This window comes from Apostichopus japonicus, chromosome 2 (assembly GCF_037975245.1).
Source record: "Apostichopus japonicus isolate 1M-3 chromosome 2, ASM3797524v1, whole genome shotgun sequence".
Taxonomy (NCBI): domain Eukaryota; kingdom Metazoa; phylum Echinodermata; class Holothuroidea; order Aspidochirotida; family Stichopodidae; genus Apostichopus; species Apostichopus japonicus.
Window position 1 is genome coordinate 66,880 of NC_092562.1, and position 26,986 is coordinate 93,865.

General features: G+C 36.2%; 1 protein-coding gene and 1 long non-coding RNA gene across 3 annotated transcripts in view; both read right to left on the bottom strand.

The window, feature by feature from the left end:
* Window positions 1–41: 41 nt before the first annotated feature.
* Window positions 42–12,953, bottom strand: LOC139973143 (uncharacterized). Its single transcript, XR_011795144.1, has 2 exons — window positions 12,662–12,953; window positions 42–2,598 (listed from the first exon to the last, which is right to left on the bottom strand). It is a non-coding gene; the product is annotated as an uncharacterized lncRNA (long non-coding RNA).
* Window positions 12,954–22,275: 9,322 nt separating this feature from the next.
* The window catches only part of LOC139973145 (nuclear pore complex protein Nup155-like), a 50,987-nt gene continuing 46,276 nt past the window's right edge, over window positions 22,276–26,986 (bottom strand). For both annotated transcript variants that reach the window (XM_071979621.1, XM_071979611.1), the window contains exons 32-34: window positions 26,410–26,546; window positions 25,275–25,381; window positions 22,276–23,811 (exon numbers count right to left, since the gene is read on the bottom strand). In XM_071979621.1, coding sequence (XP_071835722.1) covers window positions 23,661–23,811; window positions 25,275–25,381; window positions 26,410–26,546 — 395 coding nt within the window. In that variant the 3' untranslated portion in view covers window positions 22,276–23,660. The remainder of the gene's footprint in view (window positions 23,812–25,274; window positions 25,382–26,409; window positions 26,547–26,986) is intronic.

Genomic DNA, 26,986 nt, shown 5'->3' on the forward strand with positions numbered 1-26,986 from the left:
CAAGTCTAATAATAACATTACATAGAGCTCGACCGATACAATGAAGTTTTCGTTTTTTATTTTATTGAAGAATGATAAAATAACAGCAGATATCACTTTCACCAGGAATCTCTGAAAAGAACAGTAAAGAAATAGTAAAAGCTTCCACTTCCTGGCTTCACAGTGACATCGTCATAATAAATTCTTACAATGCTGTGTGAAACCTCAATAAAGCAGACAAAAATCTTTATCTTTATATACTTTCTAATTTCCCTTTGTTTTGTTTGGAGTAGGTGGAGTCTGACGAGTTTGGAGATAGGACGGCGCTGTTTAGTTGGATTTTCTTCTTCTTTAAGACATCACTTTGAACTTCTAGAAGAAATGATATACACTGCATCTACTGCGATTGTGGCCAAGTCAATACTCAGAGAAGGCAATATAGTCCCGAGTTGTTGGCAATGAAGTATCTAATATGCATTTAATTTGCATAGACTGACCACCAGAGCTAGTATATATTAGGTTATGTAAAACGACAAAACCACACCGTACCGTTTGAAAATGACGAAGATATCATAAACATGCTTTATACCATTTATGCTATACTAACGAATATTTTCGATCTTCTTGTACTTATTATACAAATTAAACAAAAATATTCGAAACATTAATCAAAAGGTTGACACTTTACGCACGCGGCGTCAAATCTCCCGTTTTAGAAGTCTGCAATGTATGCAACTAATTTTACAAAATCGATCGACTGTTGCGTTATGTGCACCGTGCGTGATGCGCATATATTGTGCATTTTTGCATGCTATGTGTAAAACAAAGCCATTCGAGTTTGATTACGAAAGAAATCGATAGTGCATTAAGTGTCCTGGGCAGAACTGTTATGCTGAAGATGAACCGTCCAAACTCCTAAGCCACGGTTAATCTTTAGGCCACCCACACCCAAACCCCCTCCCATTGTTACTCGTCCTCTCCTCCATTATGTGAAATTTCAGGTACGGAAAACGAAAATACATATAGGTGATTTCCCGGTTCTTTAGGTCTGACTTCGAAAACAATGAGGAACCTTTTAAAACAGTGGCCATTTGCAAATTGTATAGGGTGCACTCTTCCAAAAAGGAAAAGAAGAAAACATCTTAGTAGCTAAACTAAAGCTAATCCGGTCTTCAAAATATGCTAAATCTACGGTATGCTACTTTAAAGCTAATATTTTTTTTCATGACGTCGGCTCCTCAGAGCCGGGTAAATTATTAGTAAATCCACTGGTTTAGTAAATTAGAAAGAACTCGACATGTTCAAAAACATGTTCTTTAAGCAGCAGTGGATGATATTATATACATATTATTTGCTCATCAAGTTTGTAATACACTGTGAACAATTGTTTTTGAGGTCATCAAAATGTTATGTTTATGTACAGAGGTTTGCCAGACATCTGTTGAACTAACCTAATGGCCTGTGTGTAAGAGCGAAGTGGTCTAACTAATTTCATTGAAGAGCCTCATATGTTTCAAAGGTTCATTTTTCCAAAACAAGAAAATGTAAATAAATGAATAAATAATAGTGACTTGGAAGTAGAATTAGGACTGAGAGTGATGTTTTGTGGTTTAATGTTCTATAACAGATCACAATTAATTATGTGCCTACATACAATTCACGTTTTACAGTACTGGGAGGTTTAACAGTGAGATCGAATACCCCTTCACAACTTTATATTTATTTGACATAAAAGTCTGCCGGCAGATTATTTTCTGTCGGTGTATTTAAACTAGTAATTGATGTGCTGCATCCCATTGTACAAATCAACATTTTCAACATTTTGGAGATGTTATGATACATCTGAATATTAATTGACTGAATCCATTGTTACAAGAGATAACTTATATTTGATGAGCACATGAAACCTACTTTCCAAAGTATTGCTTCCGATGCGAATATTTCATGGAAAGCGTTATCCTATGAGCCGAAACAGATATCATATTACTTCAGAATACATTATAGTTCAATGGTTCGAGTATATACCGCAGTGTCAAAATTGTGCTACACGTCGCTACGTCCTTCCGTAGATTGGTCCGGAAATGCTTCGATCACGTCTGCTGGGGCTTGGCTTGTCGATAGTCCATTTCTGTGTACTTCTGCTTTCACAACATTATTCGGTATTTGCAGAGAATTGAACATTTCCGCACTGGAATGGTCGCTCTTGATTAATGAACTGTTATGATCAAACGGATTATGACTCGCTACCCCATCGGATCCCTGCTCGTGAATTGATTTTATCATTAATAAAACAATAGCGATGACGTAGAAGGATATAACTGCCAATATGTAAATTAGGGGATCTCCTGCACCAAAGTCCTTCTTGTACGTTTCGTCTGTTGTAACTAACATTTCAGACGTAGTGTTCAAATTACTTAAAGTCTTCTTAAGAGTGAAGCCTGCAATGTTGGTCGACATAGTTCAAAGCGCGTACACCACACTCATCCACGGTAGGCTTGAAGAGCCTAACCTATGATAACATTATTGACGTTCGGTTGTGTTTATTCTGTAGTGCATAATGTACGCATAGATCGGATATCAAATATCCAGACCGGATGGGAAGCTTCGATTATCTCAAACCTGAAATCAGTAGAAAAGGAAGGAAAGCTGGAATTATATTAGATTAATAGTAATATACGTGGAAAAAGAACACGTGACGTTAGCAGAAATATATGAATGTATTGCATCATAGAATGGCATAATTCTGTGCAATGAAAGTGATAACTGTTTGTAATATCTCTTTCCCGCCCAAAATCATCACTTGGATAAGTTATGACTGGTAACATATATGTTACTTAGTAAAAGGCGAAAAAAGATAAATAAACACTGTATACTAAACGCGAGAGAGTTGGATACTATATCACTTCTGATTTTCACAATTTTGACGGTCAATTTACCTGCGACCTCTCAGGCTGTTTCGTTCATATTTTATTGATTTTACTACGGTTGCATGGGCGCATTTATTTGTAAAATGTCAAATTAGTTTGAATCACCATAACGTGGACGTCTATAGTGCGACCGAATAGTAAAATATTACACATTGTGGATGGAGATGTATTAAGTGCTTTTTGGTAAAGCTTATAGTGTGTTATCAAAGGAAGCGATAACAGAAATTAAGTAAAACAGGGCAGACATTTTAAGGCCACAAATAATGATGTCATCAATTTATAATATAGCAAAGAATACCTGATGTGATATTCCATAGTTCATGGTATGAATATTATTCTTTATAGTAATATACCATTAAATGGTAGCCTATATAACATTTAGGCGCAAAAGTAATTGATATGTAATAAACATTTGAAAACCACTACAATCGGTCTATGTTGTATTTCTAGAACACTCTAAATTTGGTGATATGACCATTTAAATATCTAAAAGTCAAGTACTATTTATATAGCATTAACAATAGTTTTCTTGGACTATTCCACTTCACGACTAATTTCATGCACTTATAAAGTTACCTTCTTAAAATGAGGCAACTAGTCAAAGTAATGGTTATATAGTTTCATCAATCACTTAATACTATACTGTACAATAAAAACTATAAATTAGTTGATATTAATTTCCATATTTTTAGTCGCTTACTAAACAACTAACGAAACTTTGTTGCAGTCGAACGAAACTTTACCAACTTGTTTTCAATTTTTTTTAAATAATAGCATGCATATAGCTTTAAATTATAACATATCAATCATTACGTTGTACTGGATCATTAATGTAAAGTCAATGGACGAATGATAAATACATCCCTGAATCTGAGTCATCTCCCCACCCCCACCTCTCCGCCCGAACCACCCCCACTCCACCCCACGTAAATATACCATCAACATAAATGTTGCAATGTGCTGGACTTTCTCTGGCGTCTGAGAATTCTCAGGCAATAATCAAAGATAGAAATGACCATCAGATGAATATCAATTAAGCAGAATTGCAAAAATGAAAGAAACTAAAGTACAACATTAGAAATATCACCTAAAATTTTACATTCATTAGGTTTCAACACGTCTGTGGCATTTGCATGTGATAAGCCTGTCGTGGATTTCTTCCGTGTATTTTTCAGATCTAGTTTCCTTGTTTGGTCTTTCCTTTGTTATTCTTCTATTTTGTTTTTGGTTATTCACAACTATATTGTTAAAAGATCAATCGACCTTTGTTAAAAAAGCTCGGTATTGATTTTACAGCATAAACAGGAAGGACAAAACGAGAGGGGAAGTTGGCCTATGGGTATAGTATCATCCTGTGCAAATTTTACATTTTACAATCTGTTTAAACTTTACAGTATAGTTCACTCGTATCTTTGATTAATCTGCGGTCTCAGCTCGAGAGCTAGACGGAGTTGTTCGTAAACTGAATACATGAATATTTATCTATCCCCTTGAACTTAACAAAATTCCATCGATTCGGCTGACTTTTTATCTAGTTTGTGTAGTTTTATGCGGGGTTTCAGTAGAGTGAAGATGGCAGTTAATATTCATGTATTCCATGTTAACGATTGTAATTCATACATTATGATTCAAACCGTGTTTCGGAAAACAACTGACGCATGCAAATATAAATAAGTTCTTACATGGCAGACGAAACAAGGCCTAAACTGAGGCAACACGAAGTATGGACAAATATAACAAAATATACATACATATTTATGTATATACATATATATATATATATATATATATATATATATATATATATATATATATATATATATATATATATGTTGGTACTAGATGAGACTAGTGGAACACTAGTAGTTGTTACTCGGAGTTTCACGCGTTATAGCGATCTTCAGGCAATATATATATATATATATATTTGATATTTGTTGATATCAACAATTATTTATTGATATCAGCAATTATTTGATGATATCAACAAATGAATTGCTGATATCAGCAAATGAATTGCTGATATCAACAATTATTTGGTGATATCAGCAAATCATTTGATGATATCAGCAATTAATTGTTGATATCATTAATTATTTGCTGATATCACCAAATATTTGATGATATCATCAAATATCGAATAAAAAGTAAAACAACTTGCCATACTGTCGCACCGTTATCCGCACACAGCTTGTGGTTTCAATCTCAAGTTTCGCTGGTCGCGACACACAGACAAAGTTGCAGGTCATACCGATGTGAAAAATCTCTGTTACTTTTCATAGAACTGAACTTCTAATATTCGATGATATGAATCCTGAGATGTGTAAGCCCGAACCAAATAGAGCCACGACAATAAAATGTGGGGGGGGGGGACATTTGATAGTGTGTCCCCCACCCATCGAAATGTGGGGGACGTGTCCCCCCGCTCCCCCCCGCTCCCCCCCCCCCCCCCCAGGATTGACGCCCATGATTGTAAGCTGCTCTAAAGTTTTATCAACATCCTTTATTTTGAAATCCCATGTCTTGATATGGTCATCAAATAAGTTTAGTGAAATAGAAAAAAAACCAGTCTGGTAAGTTACTTTGAAATATCATGACATATCTTTTGTGAGTTTGACACCGGCATTGACATTTTCGACAAATCTGCAAATTGCGCTCGGAAAATAAGGAAAGATTGACTGGGCTTTCAGCCAAAGTATGTTAGGTCAAACTGACATCAAAGATTGCGTCTGAAACATTATTAGGGTGATAGACTGATTCTCAGCGATATTGTCTCATTTCTTGAAAATCTGTTTTTTTAGCGGTTTTAAGAGCAGCAGGGTACGCCTCAGAAGTGAAAACCAGGCCTATGCGCTATGTCACGTCCGGTTTACTATAGCCTACTGACATGCGTTTTCAGTACAGTATATATATATATATATATATATATATATATATATCCAACTCTACCTAACGGACTCAACACTCGTCTGATCAGTGGTTGTATACGTTTATGTTTAGTTTGGCATTTTGCCAATCATACCCGACGATCCCTTTCGAAACCTCCACTAAACCCTTCATTGTGTCAGAAATATCGACCTACCAGCACACTCTATAGTCAATATCATGTCAGAGGAATATTTCCGTTTGAGCAGGTTTCTGAGTAGTCTTACTTTATTATCCAGATTTAACGTTCAATCAATATATCACAAGTCAGGTGTACATGATATTGAGTTTAATAAGAATGTCATTCCATAGTATAAGCTCTCAATGAGAATGATATGTTAAACTCGCCCTGTAGTTTCTTGTATCGAGCAATTCAGAAAGTTTGCTCCAATTCTTATACATAACTCTTATTAGATAATAGCAGATGGGAATGGGTAGAGAAGGGGAAGAGGAAGGTATGGGAAGGGTAAAGGTAAGGGTAGGGGTAGGGGAGGTTAAGGAAAATGGGAACGGGATGCTACTGAAGTTAGGTTAGGGTGGATAGAAAATATCAATGGCTTTGAACAATAAACCATTAACAAAAGATAGTAATACATATGAACAATAAACCATTAACAAAAGATAGTAATACATATTGAATTATTATATAGGTACACTGGTGAAATCATTTTTTTAACTCTATTAATATAATTGCAAGCTTTCGCTCTGCCCAACAAAAAAATCTTTTATCGTGTCTATCAGGGAATGGGATGACGTAAACGTTAATAGGAAAATATCAATCATAGCTACAATTCCGTTCTTAAACATCCTCATTTTACTACAACACTTGCTGTATGAAGTAGTCCCTTGCAGATTGTAATACGATCCAGCCGTTCTTACTAACAGATTAATCCGCTATCTCAAGTGGGAAAGAAATACATGACAGTTCTACAGATATTGATTACAAAAAAAAAATTAAAAGTTTGATTTAATATTTCTTGACTCTGTATTTTTGAGTCTGTATTTTGTAAGTGAGTTTGTTAGAATCTTGTACTGTTATAATGTGAAACGTTAAAGCAATATTATAAAGTAAGACCTACATCAACATTATCTGATAATTAATCAAATTCACTAAGGTTGGAAAACCTCGCAACCGTTTAGAATCACGCAGATGTTTACAATGCGGCAATGACGGGGTCAATCTATACTGAAGACAGAACGAACACTGCAATTGCAAATAATTCTTAAATGAGCTATTGCCCATATTACATTATGTATTGTAGAACGAACAACACATGTAATAAAAGACTGTGGTGTCGATATTAAAATGATATTTACATTCAATAAACGTCATTAGCCTGACCGCTTCAAGTATAGCAGGCTTATGATTCTACTAGAAAGCCATTTTGAAAGTGATATCGTGAATATACAGAGAGCGTTGAATATCAGTAAGTGCTTCTATAATGTTCCGAGCTCATCGTAGTTATGTGGTATTATTCGTTTGGTGATTGTCAAAAAAGCCACCTGGGAGTCGTTAATGTCGTCTATATGCCATACATGTGTGAAGCTAAAATGCTGTGTAATTTACCATATGGCATTTCTATTATACATAAGTATAGAATGCTGCGGTGCTATATATCTTGTGTACTATTAACCTTTGCTGTCACTATAATTAGGCTTGTACAAAATGTTCTAGGATTTTTGCCATTGTTGGATTTCTTGCCGAATGTTTAATTCCTCGAGAACGAATCAATGCAAGAAAGAGATGATCAAACGCATGAACGAACCATCGACCCACAGAACGAACGAAGGAGCGGATGAAGAAAACCAACGAACGACCGATCCAACGATTCAATGAACTAACGAAGCTACGAACTAACGAACGAAGGAACAAATGAACGAACGCACGAACGAACGAACGAACGAGCGAGCAAAATGAACGAACGAACGAAAGAAGGAAGGGATGAAGTGACCCAACCGATCCGACGATATAATGAACTAACGATCCTACAAACTAACGATCCTACGAACAAACAAACGAATGAACGAACGAATGAACGAACGAACGAACGAACAAACGAGCGAACGAATGAACAGACGAACGATCGAAAGATGGAAGGAAGGTATGAAGAAACTAACGAATGACCGATCCAACGATACTACGAACGAACGAACGAACGAACAAACGAACTAACAGATACATTTATAATTTTGACTAGGGACGTCGATAACTATTTGGGGTTATTATACTGTTTAAGTTGGGCCATACATATTTCAAACGTGGTTTTATTTATTCATTTTTCTCATGTACAAACCGAAACAAACTTGCTGTTTTCCCCTCCTTTGATCTTATCAACGATGCATCGAAGACTGCCTGCCATTTATTGGAAATCGAGAGTCAAAGTAACAACATAGGCATGTCATTGGCGAAATTTTCTCCAATCGTAAGTGTTCTGAAGTGTAAAGTATCATTAAACTCAAAATGAATATAGGACACAGAACCAAAAAAAATAAAAAGCAACAAAGTTAAAAGCATCGTATATATATACACATCAGTGCGTGAGCAGAATTTACTGTACGCATAAATAATTCAGAAATATCATACTCTATATACATGAGTCGAGAGAGAAGCACATAGTACACAGACCGTATATCGTTGACTACTCACGCATGGAGAGTATAGCTGTATCCTTAGGTTTAAATACTTAAATATACCCATGAGAGGAATTGTAAATATGACAGAGACCTTAAAGGACGTGCATAACATACTAATGTATGTAATGTCTCTGGGAAGCTGTGATGTACAGGGAGACAAACATTGCGACATAGTATGAGAAAATTCATTAAATTAAGTAAATTTAGGAATATTCCGTATAAACATATTTTAAGAAATTGAATAAATTTACATAACGGAATCATTGTGGAATTTTTTCTTCTTTTTGGACATCGATTTAGACTTGTCCTCAAAGACGTAAGACATATCTTGGGACGTGCCTTCATCTTGGGACATGAAATTTCATTTGAGGCTTGACCCGAGGGACTTGAGACTTCACGAACAATTTCCCCAAAACAGCTAAGAAAAACCGTGCTCCGTTTCGGAGATATCATACTTTAAAGCAAATTAATAGTCTTTCATTTTTATTCAAAGATAAGACTAGGTGGGACACGATTTCTTCAGTAACCATGCAAATTAGTAAATTGCAATCTTTCATGTATTCACACTAGGCGCGCATTTTTAAACCACACCTCGGCGATCACAGTTAGACTATAGAAAGAACTTTAATTTGATTCAAAGCTGACATAAACTTTTATGAGTTTTGCTAAAGAAAATCTGATAAATTTTAGACCTTTTTTAAGACCACCTACAAAACAGAAGGATATTATGTATGTTACATCATTTCAAAGTAAATGTTTTTTTAAAGGAATACTACAGCATCCCAAGATGTAACGCTTATAGCCCTTTAAATTGACAAAAGATTATGTCACCTATACAACGGTGGGAGAATCCATCATATTATGTGTTTTTAGAGCCAGATAGTGGATAGTAGAAGTTTATATTTTTCATGGTTTATTAGTTTAATTAATTACTAGTTAACTTCTCTCGAACAAAGCAATAATAATGTTATTTTTCATTCCGTTAAATCATGATACTTGGTTTGTTTCTTTCGAAAGCTATGCACTGTACTTTTTTTTTTGGGGGGGGGGGATTTATCACTGAAGTGTAGTATAGTTTTAGAATGTCTTCCTATTAATGCAGTCTGTATTTATAAAGCTTTATCTTTTTTATATTATCAGAATTTAATCTTCCTTCCGCCGAGAAATCATTTTTTATTTTTCATTATGAAGGAAAAACTGAAGGATATTTCCATCTCAAGACTTGTCACCTTATAAGATGTTACCCTTCTCAACTAGTCTGTAGTTAGTAAAATGTCGACTGGCTAGCGGATTATCCCTTTAAGCGATGAAGTAGATGGTTTTTAAACCTACGATATTAGATATAGTGATGAATTTATCATGATGAATAATGGAATCTAATACTCCCAAACAATCTCCGCCTATGCGCGTCAAATGTGTTTGTTTGTTGCTAGGTGAACATTCAAAATATAGGTCAATAATGTCTGTAAAGGTAAGTTCATGCAGGGTGATACTGACATGCTGGATTATTTTTCTATTCTTTTCTTTTCATCTATCCACCACCTTGAAGTAGTAGTATTTACTTGAATTGTTAGATTGTAGACATTTTGCCAACCAGTTCGTGTGACCAGACACGAAATTCAAAGTTGGAGGGGGCACCAACATTTTAAGGAGTGTCACTTACTATTTAAAGATTGGCACAATACTCGTGTCATGTAACTAGTGTGATGTATACAAATGATGGTGGCACATGTGTGTGTTGGGGGAGGGGGGCAGTAGTCTACATGGTGGGGGGGGGGCAGGCCAGTCGGTACTGGCCCTCCGCGTTTCTTGTTCAATACGTATCTGCAATCAATCAAACTATTTCTTCTCATTTAAAGTTTAATTAAGGATATTAAATTTAACAATTCCGTCGACGTTCTAGACAGTCTTATGTAACAGGTGTACACGGAACGCATGCGTGAATGCATGTCCGAAATGAAATTCACTCAAGCCAACACCTAATATGAAATATTGTCTAATATTGGAAACATTATTCATTGCAGCTCGATTTATATACACATTCGTAATATAGTTAAGATTGAATGCATTAACATGCCGTATCAATAAATATACATATTCATATACATACCCATACATATTCATAATAATACCAGTACAGAAAAGCTGGTTGTTAACTTTGTATAGTTTAGTTTAGTTTAGAGACCCGATGATCAGGAAGCCTTACCGTATAGCTTATTAGAGACCCTATCAGTGTTAGATCATTTGTATGATCATGTAAATTATATTGTTTTATTGTTGAATGTCCTGACCTTTGATTTATTTTCATATTTTGATTTATTTTCATATTGTTTGACATGAATGATATTAAACAACATTTCCTACTCGGAAGTGTGTTTACTGAGCAGTATATAGTGTAACAGGGATCATATACAGTATATAGTTTCGTATAGTACTTGTCAGGAACTAAGCAACTTACAAGTGTCTTACTCCACACGTCAGCATTTTCTATGTCATACTTAAAGGGGCATTCCGATGTCAGAACGTGGTTTTAAACTGGTTTGCGTCAAAACCGAAAAAACATTGCAAATCAAACAAAAAATTGGAAGAAGTCTTATGATTCTTTCTGGCAAAAGAGTAAGACAGAGGTTGTAGCTCCATGGAGTAACTGAAAGAGTGACGTCATCATGGCACATCAGTATTTAGAACATGTTTTTAATTTTGCTTTTAATAATTTGCATATCAATTTTAGAGACGATATTCAAATAATGTCTCTTTCGATGTCGCCTTGGCAACCGGGATACATCGATATTACAGTATAAACAATCAAGATGTGTCACGTAACAACGTAACATTAACAAGGGCTCGTTATTGAAAGAGAGTAAAGCCGTAAACAAACATTATATATACATATATATGTGTGTGTGTGTGTATACTTGTTCCTGCTGCCACTGTCGTTCTGTTAAGGATTTAATCTCTTCAATCCTTCAAGCAAGATGAAAATAAAAACTTTCATCACGGCGAAGACGGAAAAAATCCCATTGATCTGCGGTATTAAATCAAATCACTTTGAGAGCCATTATTACGCTTAGGTAACTGTTTTACAAAAAAAATAATGAGCGTTTTACATTAAACAGTTAACACGACATACATTTATGGCCTTATGACATTTATCATCATCAAATGTTTTTGATTTAAGCAATGTATAACACCGAGTCTCCGTTGATAACATTTAGCTTTTTTTTCTAGAATAAAGTAATATCCTCCCCAGGGGAAATGCAATATGAGTCAGAGATTAAAGGATAGATAGAACATTATCAATTTGGAATACATTATACATGCTATATATATGCGCAACAAAATTTAAAAAATAAAACCCAAGGAATTGGTTATTCACTTTGCCAAAAACACAGTCTACTTGTAAAATAATTAATTTGTTGCATAACAACATATCGCTTCTTCTAAACTCCAGTATCACATGAAATACGGAGAAAGGTAAGGAATGATCTTGGATGAAAGCGTCGCAGCGGTATATTGTTTAATATATTAATACGTTAGCATGTAACATGTTTTAGCATCGTTCAATGACCACGGTAGCTATATAAACGTGTTAGATTATAAAAGTATTTATCAAACAAACATTGACGAACACGAATGCGCAACAACAACAAAAACAACTACAAAACGTTTCAAAGTTATGTAATTGCTGAACGTCGGTAGAAATATTTTGTGTAACCAACAAGTTTCAAAGTCAATAGCTGCATTGTTGGCACATATTTAGCAAAACGCAAAAGATTAAGTTATTTAGTTACTGCATGATATGCTATGACCAAACTGTGGAGGAGAAGAGCAAAGAAGTCATATTGTTAGTCTCATTATGCTCATGTTACTATATGTCTTATCGCAACCGGTATATATTTTATGTCTTTATTGTGTGATATTATTATTTTAAACACCGGACTCCGGTGTGCTCATGATATAACATACGAACATTCACTTTTCTATATATATGGTACCGTAATTATGTAAGTATTATATATATAGGACCTTCATAAATATTTAAATATATATATATATATATATATATACGCCTATATATATACGCCTATATATATACGCCTATATATATATACGCCTGTATATATACTCATAAACTGAAAGAAAAGTTATCCCAAAAACGATTTTTTTTTTCTTCTTAATCTTTTAAGAATACTTACCAGTGACGAGTTGAAAATACTGAAAGATTGTTAGTCCCAATCACATGTCAAACCAGTTCAATGTTTAACTGAGCACTCGATCACAAATTTCGAGAAATGCTCCACAGCCAGACGAGCATTATGTAGCTTCCGCCTCCCACAAATCTTTAAATCATAGATTGTTATCCGTTTTCTCGTACCGAAAGATATTGCCTTTGGCCTTTAAACATGTTATCTTCGTTTTACAATAATCCCGAAAAACTCCACACCGTGAGTCAAGAGTATGGAAACCCAGAGGAGCCGTCATCTTCTACATTATGTTCTAGTTTGCAATTGAAATATATATATATATATATATATATATATATATATATATGTAAGTGTGTGTGTGTGTGTGCGTTGAGACTAGTGGAACACTAGTAGTTGTAACTCAGAGTTTCACGCGTTGAGCGATCATCAGACAACTCTGGCAATAACACGCAAATTCTCAATTGAATGATTTTAGAGATTGAAGTGATTTGCAACAGGTTGGTTGATCTTTTTTGTTTTGATCGCCGATCTATGTTGTGTCATTCTCATTCTAAGAGTGTTTTTTGACGCTCCAATGTATTGTAAGTTACAAATATTGCAGTAGATGAGGTAAATGACATTTTCGGATAGGCAGTTAATTTTGTGCCGAATTTGAAACGTGCGTTTGATACAATATGTAGATACTGTTACAATATCATTGAACATTTACAAAAATGTTACAATTTTTGTTCCAAGACTGAAGACTAAGACGTCACGGGAAGTAGATCTAGTGTCGTCGAAGTGATCACGGTGTGCTTCATGCTAATGATGGTCTAGTGTCGTCGAAGTGATCACGGTGTGCTTCATGCTAATGATGGTCTGGTGTCGTCGAAGTGATCAAGGTGTGCTTCATGCTAATGATGGTCTGGTGTCGTCGAAGTGATCACGGTGTGCTTCATGCTAATGATGGTCTGGTGTCGTCGAAGTGATCACGGTGTGCTTCATGCTAATGATGGTCTGGTGTCGTCGAAGTGATCACGGTGTGCTTCATGCTAATGATGGTCTGGTGTCGTCGAAGTGATCACGGTGTGCTTCATGCTAATGATGGTCTGGTGTCGTCTAAGTGATCACGGTCTGCTTCATGCTAATGATGGTCTAGTGTCGTCGAAGTGATCACGGTGTGCTTCATGCTAATGATGGTCTAGTGTCGTCGAAGTAATCACGATGTGCTTCATGCTAATGATGCATGTCTGGAACGCACTCAGCTTATTACGACTTTAATTATCAGTCACTGCACGTGCAAGGTGGTTAATATCTTCCAGTTTACACCATGCAGAGTTTAAGTGAGGCTGTAAGTTTTAAGATATAACTCCTATACTAGCCCTTGTGCATGTACACTCATACGCGGGAAATTTTGGTCATATAGATTATATATACTATATTGCAAGCAAGCTTACGTGTACTGGCAGGTCCGTAGCCAGACCGAGGCAAAGAGGAGGGTGGGCAGAGGGGGGGGGGGCGTCTTCTCCGGTACAGACTACTGTGCTCACCCACCCCCTCCCCATATCAATCACCATCATGTGTACAAAAACCAATTAACTGTAACAACAAATGAAGAAATACCCGAGATGTCGACATATTTCACAAGGGTGGCATTTCAATTGCGACAAGACCTCGGTATCGTACGGCACAGTATGTATAGAGGCCTATAATATCAGTGAATCTTACGAAATATGACCAGACGTTTAGGCAGTTTTTTAACCATGAATTTACTTTTAATTGATAAATGCTACCCATAGCCAATGTTTGAACAATTCTAACAACTTTTTTGTACTCATGCTGTGGTGCTCTTACTAAAATTCTGGTTTACACTTTGGTCAGTTTTGAGCTGTAATTCACAGATACACATGAAGTCACTCCTGAATAAACGAACCGAGCTTGTCTCGAACTTAGTGCAGGCATATTATTAATTAATTTATTTGTTTAATCGCCAATTGTGTACAATGGGAAAGGAAGTCTCCTGAACATATGAACAATTACTATTCAAAACACTTTCACCCGTATCAAAGCCAAGTAGTGTTACCTGTTGATCACTCCAGTAAACACACCTCAAACTGCCAGGTGTGTAACCTCACGGTACTATACTTCACAATCGTATAAAAACATATATACATGTTTTCATATACCACCTGTTATGGCACGTAACAGATTCCTTACAGACACTTAGCTAAAAAAAAAGGCATGTACTCCATCATTGTATACTAACAAATTGCTAGAAACTGTTACGCATCGGGCAAGTAGAAGCAATAAGAATTGTAATTACGAAAAGTGATATTTGATCACTCTCAACATACACATCGCATAAATCGTAAACGATGTAATATATATTGAAACCGTAGAGGCTCGAAAGAAAAATGCAATCAATCATGTACTTTTTAATATTACAAACAAAAAAACACAAGTACCAATTTTTGTTTTATCTCTGCAGGCCTCAAGTAAACATGCGATCATATATCGTTTCTCCGTGTTTAAATCTCTACATACAAAAGGAGGAAAAAAATTCCCCATCTTATGCAGGATGTAGGTCGGACTGACACGGGTCTAAAGTATTTCCTTAAGAAAAGTGTAAAAAAGGGAGAGGATTTTGTTTTTTGTTTTTTGGTAGGGGCCATTTTAAGATCAAACTACAAACTTGAGAGTTAATTTGCAATCGTGCCAGAAATCTGAAGCATTCTATTTTGGGCTATACGAAACGCGAGACAAACATAGCTATTTTTGTATAGTAAATGTTTAGGTTCAATTGGTTTGATTAGATTCTTGTTAGACTCGCAGAAGCATCTTCATCTATGACAGAATTTAAATATAATTTGAGTAAAACCCCCAAGCGGTACATTGACGAGAATCGATCATATACATACATATATATACGCGTACATACATACATGTATAAGTTGCAGCATCAATCATCAAAAACACTAAAATTGCTCATTTTCCAGTTTCACCAGGGAGCTGTGAGAGCATATGGTTATAGAACCGGAATTTATTGTGTTTTTGCGGCGCGGCTGGCATTTATAGACTAAACGATGCTAACAAATGCAGCCGCATTCCTCGTTGAATCTTTCAAAATCATAATGTTGAACTAAATGGTCGACCCTTATCCAGGAAACAAAAATTATATCTGAGAAACATGATAATTTGTCATTTCAATGCAATAAAATGTAAATAGACAGAACTTCAAAGTTAGTGAAGGAATATCTATAAGTAATCAATCAATAAATAAAAGTTTAAATAAACAAATAAATTTAAATGCTAACTACTTTTCAAGTGAAAGCCACACTAATCACTGCTACAGGTATATATTGGCGATATATGTGCTATGTGGCCATGCATATGGTAAAGAAACGCTCAATTTATTCTTTGATCACGTTAATTAATTTCACCAAATATCGTTTTTTTATGTACCTATAAAATTGGGCAGTAATATATATACCTTGCCCGCGTCGCTTTATTATAGGCCCTACGCCTATACGTAATATCCATATGTAGTTACATTGTAATAACTTCACCCACGCAACCTTAAAACTTATATTATATGTGGTCAATGACTTAACCTTTAAAACGCAATTTGCTTCCACCCACGAAGTAATTATGAATATCATCGACTGGATATTTCTTGACCGCCGGTTACAACCTTCACATTATCAGACAGCCGGGGTATTATCATTGGTCCAACAAAGTCCATAAAGTCCTACCGTTAGTTACAACCCACTCAGCGAATCACTTATGAACCTGCAGGATTCGCTTCATTGAAAGACTATCAATCTTTGGGAGAAACGTTCAAGGTAGGCCTAACCCATATGCTAGCTTTTTGTCAACCCATGACCTTAGATTTTTACTCCCCTTCTCCCAGATTTCCCACTATAGGGAAACCACGTACAGATCCCCTCAATATAAAGGATTGTACAAAAGTATTGCCGAAATATTGGACCCAAATTTTACGACCCATTTGGATGGAATGACAGTGGCGGTGAGGCTGGACTATATTTGTATTGTTTCCATTGTTTACCGGGTGCTTATTGTTTCTAACAAGTTTTGTGTTACTGTATATAGTCCCATTAATTCACGACCTGCAAATGGTAATGGGATGTAGTATTTGAATGGTCTCTGAATAGAGCAATGCGGAATGTAACATTATCGATACATTTATTATTCCTTTTTGCCGTGATTACCTGCTGGCCAAAAACTCAACAACAAACAAACAAGAGTTACGTCATCCCAGCCCAAACACTACAATGAACAAAGTCTTTACGTAAACACAGATCTTTACGATATATGGGATCTAACTAGAGCATATATATATATATATATATATATATATATATATATATATATATATATATATATATATATATATATATATATATATATATATATATATATATATATATATATATATATATATATATATATATATATATATATATATATATATTGTGGCGTCTAAATATATATACGCTACGATGCCAAATTTTAACAGCTCGGGGCAGGAGAAGTTGTTTTGTCTATAATTTAAACAAAGTACACATTTAGCTGAATCTTGAGGTATGGTGTGCGTTTTTAAGACCGAAATACACCCAACGATCATTATGTCTATGTGATAGATATACCTGAACAACTTTACCCAAACAGCAAAGAGAAATATAATTCCATTTGGGAGATATCAGAGATATAAAGCTTCTTCACACACAAAGGGAAGAAGACTTGTTCAAGTCTAAGTATGACATTATCGAGCCACATGTGTTTCATTTTCTTAGTTTACTTTTTTACTTTTTTTACTTTTTTTTTAAATTTATTACAATGTTTATATTTTCTGTGATGGAAATGGGTTTTGCAAGTACTAAATCTACAATATTTGAGTCTCTGTTCATGAACTAATGATGGCATTGGTTCCAATGTCAACATTGTTAACATGTTACCTTGGAAACATGAAAAGGAAAATAATAAGAAAGTAAAAGGTTTCAGATCCTAGTCTGCTATAGTGGCAGCTATGACGTCACAGATTTACAAAATGACAGCTCCCAGACACGACTTCTAAAGTATAAAATATCTCCCAACGGAGCAAGATATTTCTTAGCTTTTTGGGGAAGTTGTAGATTTAACATGTGGAACTTTGTTGTCCTGATGTAGCACTGGCAAGCAGTATATATGGCAATGTATAGTCCATCTTACTTACATCAACTTACTGACGAGAAAACCTACACAGCCACAACACGTTTTTAACGCGCTGCACGCTATACTTGCGTTAGACGAAGCAGTGTGTTGAAGGTGGGGAGAAGAGTGTGACTGTGTTGGGGGGGGGGGGGGGGAGGTTGGGACACAGATATCAATCTAATAATTGTCTCTGAGGGTTCTGTGGAGTTCATAGTATTTTGATGTCACCTTGCTCACATTTTCATATTCCGAGCGGGGCTGCTTGATAAATCGCCATTTCTGCAGACCGTTATAATAAGAAATCACAAAACGTGTCAAATGAATTATTTTGGATTGCATTTCGGAAGGTATATGCATGACCTCAACTGACTTTTATTTTGCAAACAGCGCCTTCGATAGTCTCAATATAATACCATACAACGGTAACCAACACTGTAATAATTTAAAACCCAAATAAACAGCATATTCTGCTAGGCAGCAGAGTAAACGAAGTCATCACAAAACTTAAATTGAATGTTTGGTTTTCTTTATAATTGTAACTCACTTTATCACAGAGATAAATATTCTTTGTGCAAAACAGTTGTAGTTTGATGAAATTCTAAATACAATGAACATTGACAACTAAAAAACATTCTACAATGCTTCAAATTTTAAGGACATTTCAATAATATGATAAAAAAGGTTAAAAGAAAGTTTATTGAAGAACATCTTCCGTGATGAGATCACCAGACCGTCGGGTCGGGGGAGGTTGAACTGTGTAACAACTGCTGCATGGGAGCAACAAGTATATGCCTAAACTAACACTTAATTTCGATCGCCATTTTCCCCGTACACGTCCCACCCCTGTCTTTTTCCCATGACGTGGTGTCCCTCTTTCAGTCAACCAAACAAATATGGTAACCCTAGGTCTATACCCCCTTCGTGTATTGTATTACCAGGTATCAGCCCGGGTATAACCTCGTATAGGCCTATTGTAGTTGCCTACTACACACAACTAAGCATGTAAATAACCAATACTTACTTTCTTGAATAATAATGACCACCGACAAAGACGAAGAAAAGGATCTTCTTCACAACACACAAGTCTACGCAAATGTCAGATTAAAAGTGGTAATTGATGTTTTAAACGTTAATCAAATCTAACATCGTTAAACGGTATTTCGAAAGTAAAGTAATTTTGTACTAGTTGCCATCCTTATCATTGATTCGTTCCTTCAACCAACGCTTGTTGGCTTGCTCCTTAATTTTTTTTTTTTTTTTTTGTCACCCCTCTTTTTGTAGGTCGCCTCTCCATGCAGCTAGCTATAATGTCCAGCGACCCGGTTATATATTCTTATTCCTTATTTCGTTGCTTACATAACCTCACTGAAGTACCACTTACCCTCTTTTAAATATTGCAAAATGGTAATCCTGTCTCGGGGCCTTTGCTTAAACTTAGTAAGGTTTTATTGCCACTTTGACAGTTCTTCTTTGCCTTCTGTACGATTCGTATACAGATCTGGTGATGTAACAAACAACATTGATAGTTTTCAATGTATACTGGATTGTTTTTCCTTCTTCTGAGAAACAATCGAGTAAAGACACCCATTATTGAACGGTTGGCATGACAACAGTATGGCAGTATATCCTTTAACATCTTGACTGAACTTATATAACGTTTCCTAATTGACTTGAATTAGTAAATTATTTCTCTATAGAATTCACAATGATCCTGTCATCACTCGGTAAGCTAGAATCCTGCTTCGATCGGTGCTTACTTCCTTCCTTAACGCTATATCCCCCCACCCCTTCTTTCCTGAGTTCACAGGAAGCCCTAAACACGGTTGGCATGAGGTGGGCGGCGGAGGGAGAGGCAGGGTGTAACAAATGTACAGTTGTGCAGAATTTGCCCCCACATGTGGTGGGACCCAGGCCGCTTGACAAATCATTGCTGTTAAATTGATCTGGAAAGTATGTAGGCCTACCTTCTTATGAACAATGTTCAATTAATTTTAATGCAAAGAGAGGGGAGGGTGAGGGCGTGCTCCTGGGCAGTTTCCCAAGATATACCTTAATATTGGCCTACCTGTTTTTTTTTTCCAGCAGTTCAGAGATATAAAACATAAGACGCGTCATAATTCTAACTGCGAGGGTCTGACGTACTTAAATCTGGAGGAGGCTAACTGCAGGCTTAGGTGGCACTTAGCACACAAACACACACAAAAAAGAAGCTCTCTTTGAGCTTGAATTGTACATTTTCTAAAGTAACTTGTCGTGTTCTGGAGAATAGGCCTATCGATATTGCTTTTAACAGTACTTTAGTATGATAGCGCACAGATTTGAGCAATTCAACAAACACTGCAGTTCCAGACTTTCATGTTGATGTTAACATGTTCTTTTGTTTTCTGCCCTGAAGTTGCCGTTTACATCAATTCTGTCTTTTAAACCTTAGGAATAAATCTTATGACTGAAAAATCGAGCCTCCACATTAACTTTAGGACATGTAATGAATTTGTTGGAAATTGAAAGAGAAAGAACTAAACAAAATTAAACCAGTTACGTTTATTTCCAGTTTAATTTCTCTCGGCATTTGTGATACTTAAAATAGTTAACACCCCCACCCCTCCCTTCTATTTAAAATAGATGTAATTACAACATACTGCTATAAATCTTGAGAAAGTGACTTCCTCTTCCAAAATAATTAACACTTTCATAGTAGAGGCGCTAAGTCCTTTTTGTATACAAGGATCAAGTTATTGTCATTAATTGTTGAGGCGAACTTCCAAAGAAAAGGGCGGACAAAATTCAAAGACATCCTAGAGATACCTGTTTAAGAAAAATCACCCAAGATAGAACCTTGGCAAGAAACCCAAACAAACTTGATCCACTCTTAATCCCGCTCCCGCCCCCTTCCTCCCCTTTTATCGAGACTGTAACCATGAGATATGATCATGAAGATACTACATCAAGTTAGGTTCTATAATAACACGAGGCCTTTCGAAAGGTAAGAGATACTATACACAAGATCTTGGTTAATTGCTGGTGAGCAATCATACGGAAGCTGGTCACTTCGCCCAACAACCATTTCGCCCAACTGCCATTTCGTCCAACCTTACCATTTCGCCCAACCAGCCTGGTCATTTCGCCCAACCTTGATTAAATATTATACTTCAATAAGGTAACGTTCGGTAATTATTATATTAAGGAAACTTGAGGATGGATCAGTGTTTTAGGGGTTAGGTTTGATAGGAAACGTTCAGGAATTGTTAACGTTACGGGATACGAACCGAATATTAAGGAAACTTGAAGTCGTGGTTACAGTCGGTAGGATGGATCAGTGTTTTAGGGGTTAGGTTTTTATGGAGACCGATTCCCCTTTGTTGGTATAACATTAGATTAACACTACGTAGAACTAGATAAACACCTAACTGCTGTGAACAATACCCTTAATTAATACCTGGCGGACTTCATAAACGCTTGACCGAAGTCATCAAGCCGAACAATTATTCCACACCGATTACCCTTTGTTTGTATAATAACTTCCATTGTATGCGTAACCGCCTAAAGTAGTGTAATCCTCCCATTATACCCGAAATAACTGCTCAGACTCCGATTGATATCGAGCGGACATCACTTTATTTACCTACCACGAAGTAATATAACCCAAAATAAATTAAATTGAACGAGTGAAATAGAAAAAGTAATATTATTCTAACTGAATATGAGTAAACAAATTGGTTGGGCGAAATGACCAGGCTGGATGGGGGAAATGACCATGCTGGTTGGGCGAAATGACCAGGCTGGTTGGGCGAAATGACCAGGCTGGTTGGGCGAAATGGCAGTTGGGCGAAATGGATGTTGGGCGAAGTGACCAGAAAGCAATCATACTCTGTACCTGGAGAGAACAGCATTGCTCAAGATTTCATTTTCACTGACCATAATGAGAATTTGATGACCGATTACTCTCGATCTGATTATTCGAGGGAAACTAAACCAAATAGACATTGAAGATGGACCAGGTAACTAATATATGAGGACACACTGGCAAATGGGGGGAGAAGAATGAATAGTGTTTTGGAGAGTTTGTGTCGTGATTACCGAGTGATTACGTCATAAATACAATGAGTGACATTGACATGCAACAGGGTGTGTATAGTTTTGCGTAAATAACGGCAACTTAAGAATTTGAAATGACATCGTAAAATGACTAAGCTTCATAGTCAAGTTAAAGTGAATCTATTTAACCTCTAATACTCATATACCTTTAAACGCCGGATCCTATGTTTAATTTGACCAAATTACATTAATTTTGTCTGTTGCTAATCAAACACAAATTTCTCTCCAAGACAAAAACCAACCAAACAAACAACAACAGCTGGTTATAAAATTTACAGAGGAGCTTGAATTGAGACCAGAAAACATAGAGAACGAATTAATCTCATTTTCAGATTTATTTGCAAATTCTGGAATTTTCTTTAACTTTCGTATTACCACTAGTCCTACATACATGGTACTCCGTAGTTTTTGCGATTCCAGTTGTATTATTTTCAAAATAATTCAACTTAGTTGCGAAGTTTTCATCCTTTAATCTAAAAGATGAAAAATGAATAAAGACCTAATAAACTAAGTGACACACTGTGCTGTTGTTTTATTTATTAATAAATCTATGAAAATTCTGCAACTTTCATATTAATATTAGCCCTACATACATGTGTTACTCCATACTTATTGTCATACAAGTTAAATTTCAACAAAATTCAAATTAAATGTAAGTTCTTATTCGTTCTTCTAAATGTTGAAAACAGGAAAACGACCAAGTATGCAAAGTGTAACACTGTGCTTTTTTTGGTTACTAGGTTATTAGATCCATTAACAGATAACTATAGTACAAAAGAAACCAAAAGCATTTTTTTTCTGATAAAGTAAAAATATTCAGTACCTAAAAGATTTAGAGAAACTGAATTTCAAATTCCTGTTTCTATCTTGAAATTTTATCCACCCTAAGAATGATGGCTGAATGCATTCCTTCATAGATTTTTCAGCAAAAGAAGAACATAAAAAATGTGTGTGTAGTAAAACCTGGATTATCTGGTCCTCTTTTATCCAGATTCTGGATTATCCAGACCCTGGATCATCTATACACCACTATTTATATCCAGATCCTGGAATATGCGGACCTATTATCCAACGTGCAGTTGGAGGAATTTGTTTCAAAAAGTCGAAAGCATTTATTAGCACCTAATTATGGACCTAATTTATGGTCTATTTATGCCTCAGACAATTCACCATTTGACCTCTAAACTAAAGTTTTTCCTGGGGGAGCACCCCCACATCCCCCTACATACAAGTTAACATCCCCTCCCCCCCCCCCCCCACAGCAACAACCACTCTTTCCTAAAATTTCTGATCCACCTACCAACCTGCCTGTCCAAATCCTTAATGGTTCATTGCCCCCACCAAAATCAGTCAGCAGAAAACTTTGAAATTGGCCCCCCTCACCCCTTTGAAATCCTGTACACCTCACCTTAGCAGAATAAAGAAGGTACAAAGTCTGACCTCAAAGCGCTTTACAGTACTGTCAATAAAACACATTTTGCAGTTCTTTACGGTAGTTCAACTACGATGTAGTGTAGAGAAACTCAATTTTCCAGATGTTTCCTTATCTCTTCATCTGATCCTGCGGTGTCCACATTAACCAGGGTTTGACTGCACTCTGTGCAGCTCAGAATGTTCGGTTTTGAAGCTAGCAGTTACACTGAGCTCTGTTAACTTGAAGAAGTCGTCGTCACTCGTGAACAGATATGATCAGACGGTTCTCTCCTCAGGGGTTCCGTAACATCCTCTCCAATCTGTACTGAAGTTCGGCAAATTTCTCTAGTAGCCTCCGTTTGACCTGAGGACGGCCCGTGGTAGCCTCCAATTCAACTTTGTAGCCGGCGATGGCATCCAAGCACAGTGTCACGAACTGCCGTCTGCAAGAGAGATCGACATCAGAGGACGGAATAACATTAACAGGCAAGACTACAAAACTGTAAACCCGGAAAACCAGCGGGCTTAGCGATTTCTTGCCACATCTCATGTTTTCACATTTTCATGTTTTTCATCTCTTGTTCTTACCCAGGGAGTTACCTAATAAAGCCCACAAGTGTTTTCAGATCAATTTCTTTCACATCTGTTATTCTTATTTTTTTTTTTACTTATTCATTGTAATGTGTCGTGAAGAAACAAATAAATCAAATGACATTATGTGAGAACATCGGATGCGATGATACATGCAAGTTTCTCTTGTTTTGACTGCAAGCAATCTTTGATCCCCCACAGACATTTAACACTGAGTTGTGAGACTAACTGAGAAATATACAGACAACGTGACCTCTGGTAAACTCTAATGACCTCTAACCTCCATCAAAAAACTAACTTTATCTCCTTGTACATGGAAAGATGGATCTATAGAATACTTCATATGAAATTCTAGATACCTAAGTAAGACATATTCTTCTTTTAAATTTTATACTTTGTACAAAACAATAGGTATGTTTAATAGCATCGATTGGAGTCTTCATAACACGTACACGTTTAGCAGAGCTGCATTTAAGGGAGATAATGTGTTGATAAGTTTTATGGATTTTGACGACTACTGTTGACAATAACTCACAATGAGCGATGATATATCCATACTGAGGCGTGCAAAGTTACAATATCTGGGTACCTAAAGGTATTATCATTCTACCCTTAGCAGCACAGGCATACACACAGACATAACTATTACACACACTCACACACGCATGTCACCAAGATAGATAGATAGACTCCTTTAGCAAGAAGTGGAAATGAAAGAGTGATAGAGCTAAACATTCACAAATCCGAGAACACACATCATTTGTAAAAAATCATCTGAGAACTGTTGTGAACTTGTACTTAAACAACTCATTAAATTCATACACTGTTCATGCCATGGTCTAGTAAATTGCACAGAATTCTCGAATCCTACAAAACCCAACATTATCGGAAAAGAAGGTAGGACATCGATAAAAGAGAGTCAATAAAACTCCATAACAGCAGCAGCGACACCACTCAGAGCGGAATGCAAGGAAAAAATTTACTTTTAATTACAGAAAACCACCTGTTTTACTAAATCAATGGAAGGAGCAGATGAGGCAGACGCTGGCATCGTCTGTCCTTTCATCTTTCTTTTGATGACGAGCAAGTGAGTCATGCAGATTTCGTGCATGATTAATTTTCACCAGATGCAGCTAATGGGCCGAATGCACCAGCACATGTGTAGGAGGAGAGGGTCACACTGCACTCTGTTTTCTCTTTTTTTCTTCATTTTTAATTTTTTTTTCTTAGCCAGTGTTTTTCACTAGAAAATATCGTCGAAAAATTTTAACGGTAGGACATCTTGGAGAATACTAGAAGATCTATCGTAGCTCACCTCTCCAGTCCACTGACGTGAGCTGGTCTCTGGCAGAATTTCTCTAAGAGCTCCGAAATCGCTCCCAGCAAGTGGAATGGATTTCGAGATGTCTGCCAGGAAGGATTCTTATAACAGACAGAGAGAGAGAGAGAAGCATAAATTTAATCTTGCAAAGAATAGGACATTATTTTTAGCAGCTGAGTGGGCAGACCTCAAATTATGTAAATTTGCTAACACGTCCAATTATATGTGAATATTACATGGGTTTGATTGGAAAGGTGCAAAGGTAATCGATCTATCATAGATATAACTTTATTGCAACAGCACTCCCCGAATGGTACAAACGAATCTGTAATATCCATTGGGCAGTGTCTTTATCCATCTCTTAACCTACTAGCATTTCGCCATCACCAAAAAGTAATTTATGCAATATTAAGATTATGTTTCCTGCAATAAATAGTGTCAAACGACAGAAGCAATTTGCATCATTTCAACATGTGGTACGGTGAATAGCCTCCTACTGCATCTAACAGTCCTACCCCTCAGTGACATATGAAAACATTTTAGGTTTAATATATAGTCTCCTTTCACTGTGTCTCTTGCAGATTTAACTTTCTTAAATAATAAAATTGAATTAATATCCACATTACCAAAAATCTCGCTTCATACTGTCAAACAAAGGCGGGTTTGACGATGGCTTGTGTTATTTTCGTATTATGTTTGCAAATTGAGCATTGAAAATTTTGAAGTATTTTAATTTAACAACAATAAAAAAAATATATAAAAAAATATAAAAATTTATAACTAGAACTGTGCCCTTTTTAAAACCAGAAGTGTTTGTATAAAATCGGAGAATCCTCAACCAAAATTTCAAATGTCAATATAGATTAAAGTACTAGTACTAGTTAAAAGTACTGGTGTGTGGTGCCGCAATTTACAAACTGTATCATTCCTGTGAGTTGGATGTGAAGCAAGTTCACTATATCTCTCACATCTCTCTTGCAAGTCTGTTTTGGGGTTGAGAGGCACAGAAGAGGGATGAGTGTGGGGTAGGGGGGGAGGTTAGGGTTAATAAAAATGTTGTCTAAATGTATGCATTTATGAAGTTATAAATTTAGAGGTTGGTTTAAGTAATGACACAGCAAGCATTTACCTTAGCCTTGAAGAGCCTATCGTAGACCAGGTGAAGTTTTTGCAGGGATATTCCAATGTCTAGAAAGCTCTGGAATACCCACTGAGGATTAAGCTCAAACTGACAATTCTTCTTCTCGAGATAGGACACCAAAAATTCTGTGAAAGAATCAGTTTAAGGAATGCTTAATTTACGCAAATTAAAATCTCTCAATGGGGTTATCTGCTTCTGACTTAGCAGCAAACGGTTTGTTACGTACTGAGCACCAGTGACTGATAGTATATTTTCTAGCATATTCTGTCACAAACTGAGGCTCTTTCGGCTCACAGAGTAAAAAGTGAAACACACTTTGGAAGGTTTTGTAATTATCAATTTCCAATGTTTCTCAAAGTCCTGTGAGGTGTTGCTAATAGAACACATGCAATCGTTTCATAGTATTCAATGTAAAATGTTGTGACATTGTCCACACTGAAGCCGATGCCATAATCCGGTCAACATCATACAAGAGACCCATCTCCATTTACAGGAAAATAAACATTGTAATTCAACAAAGAAATATATAAAATATCCAAGCACTTGTGACTTGATGATGTCATAT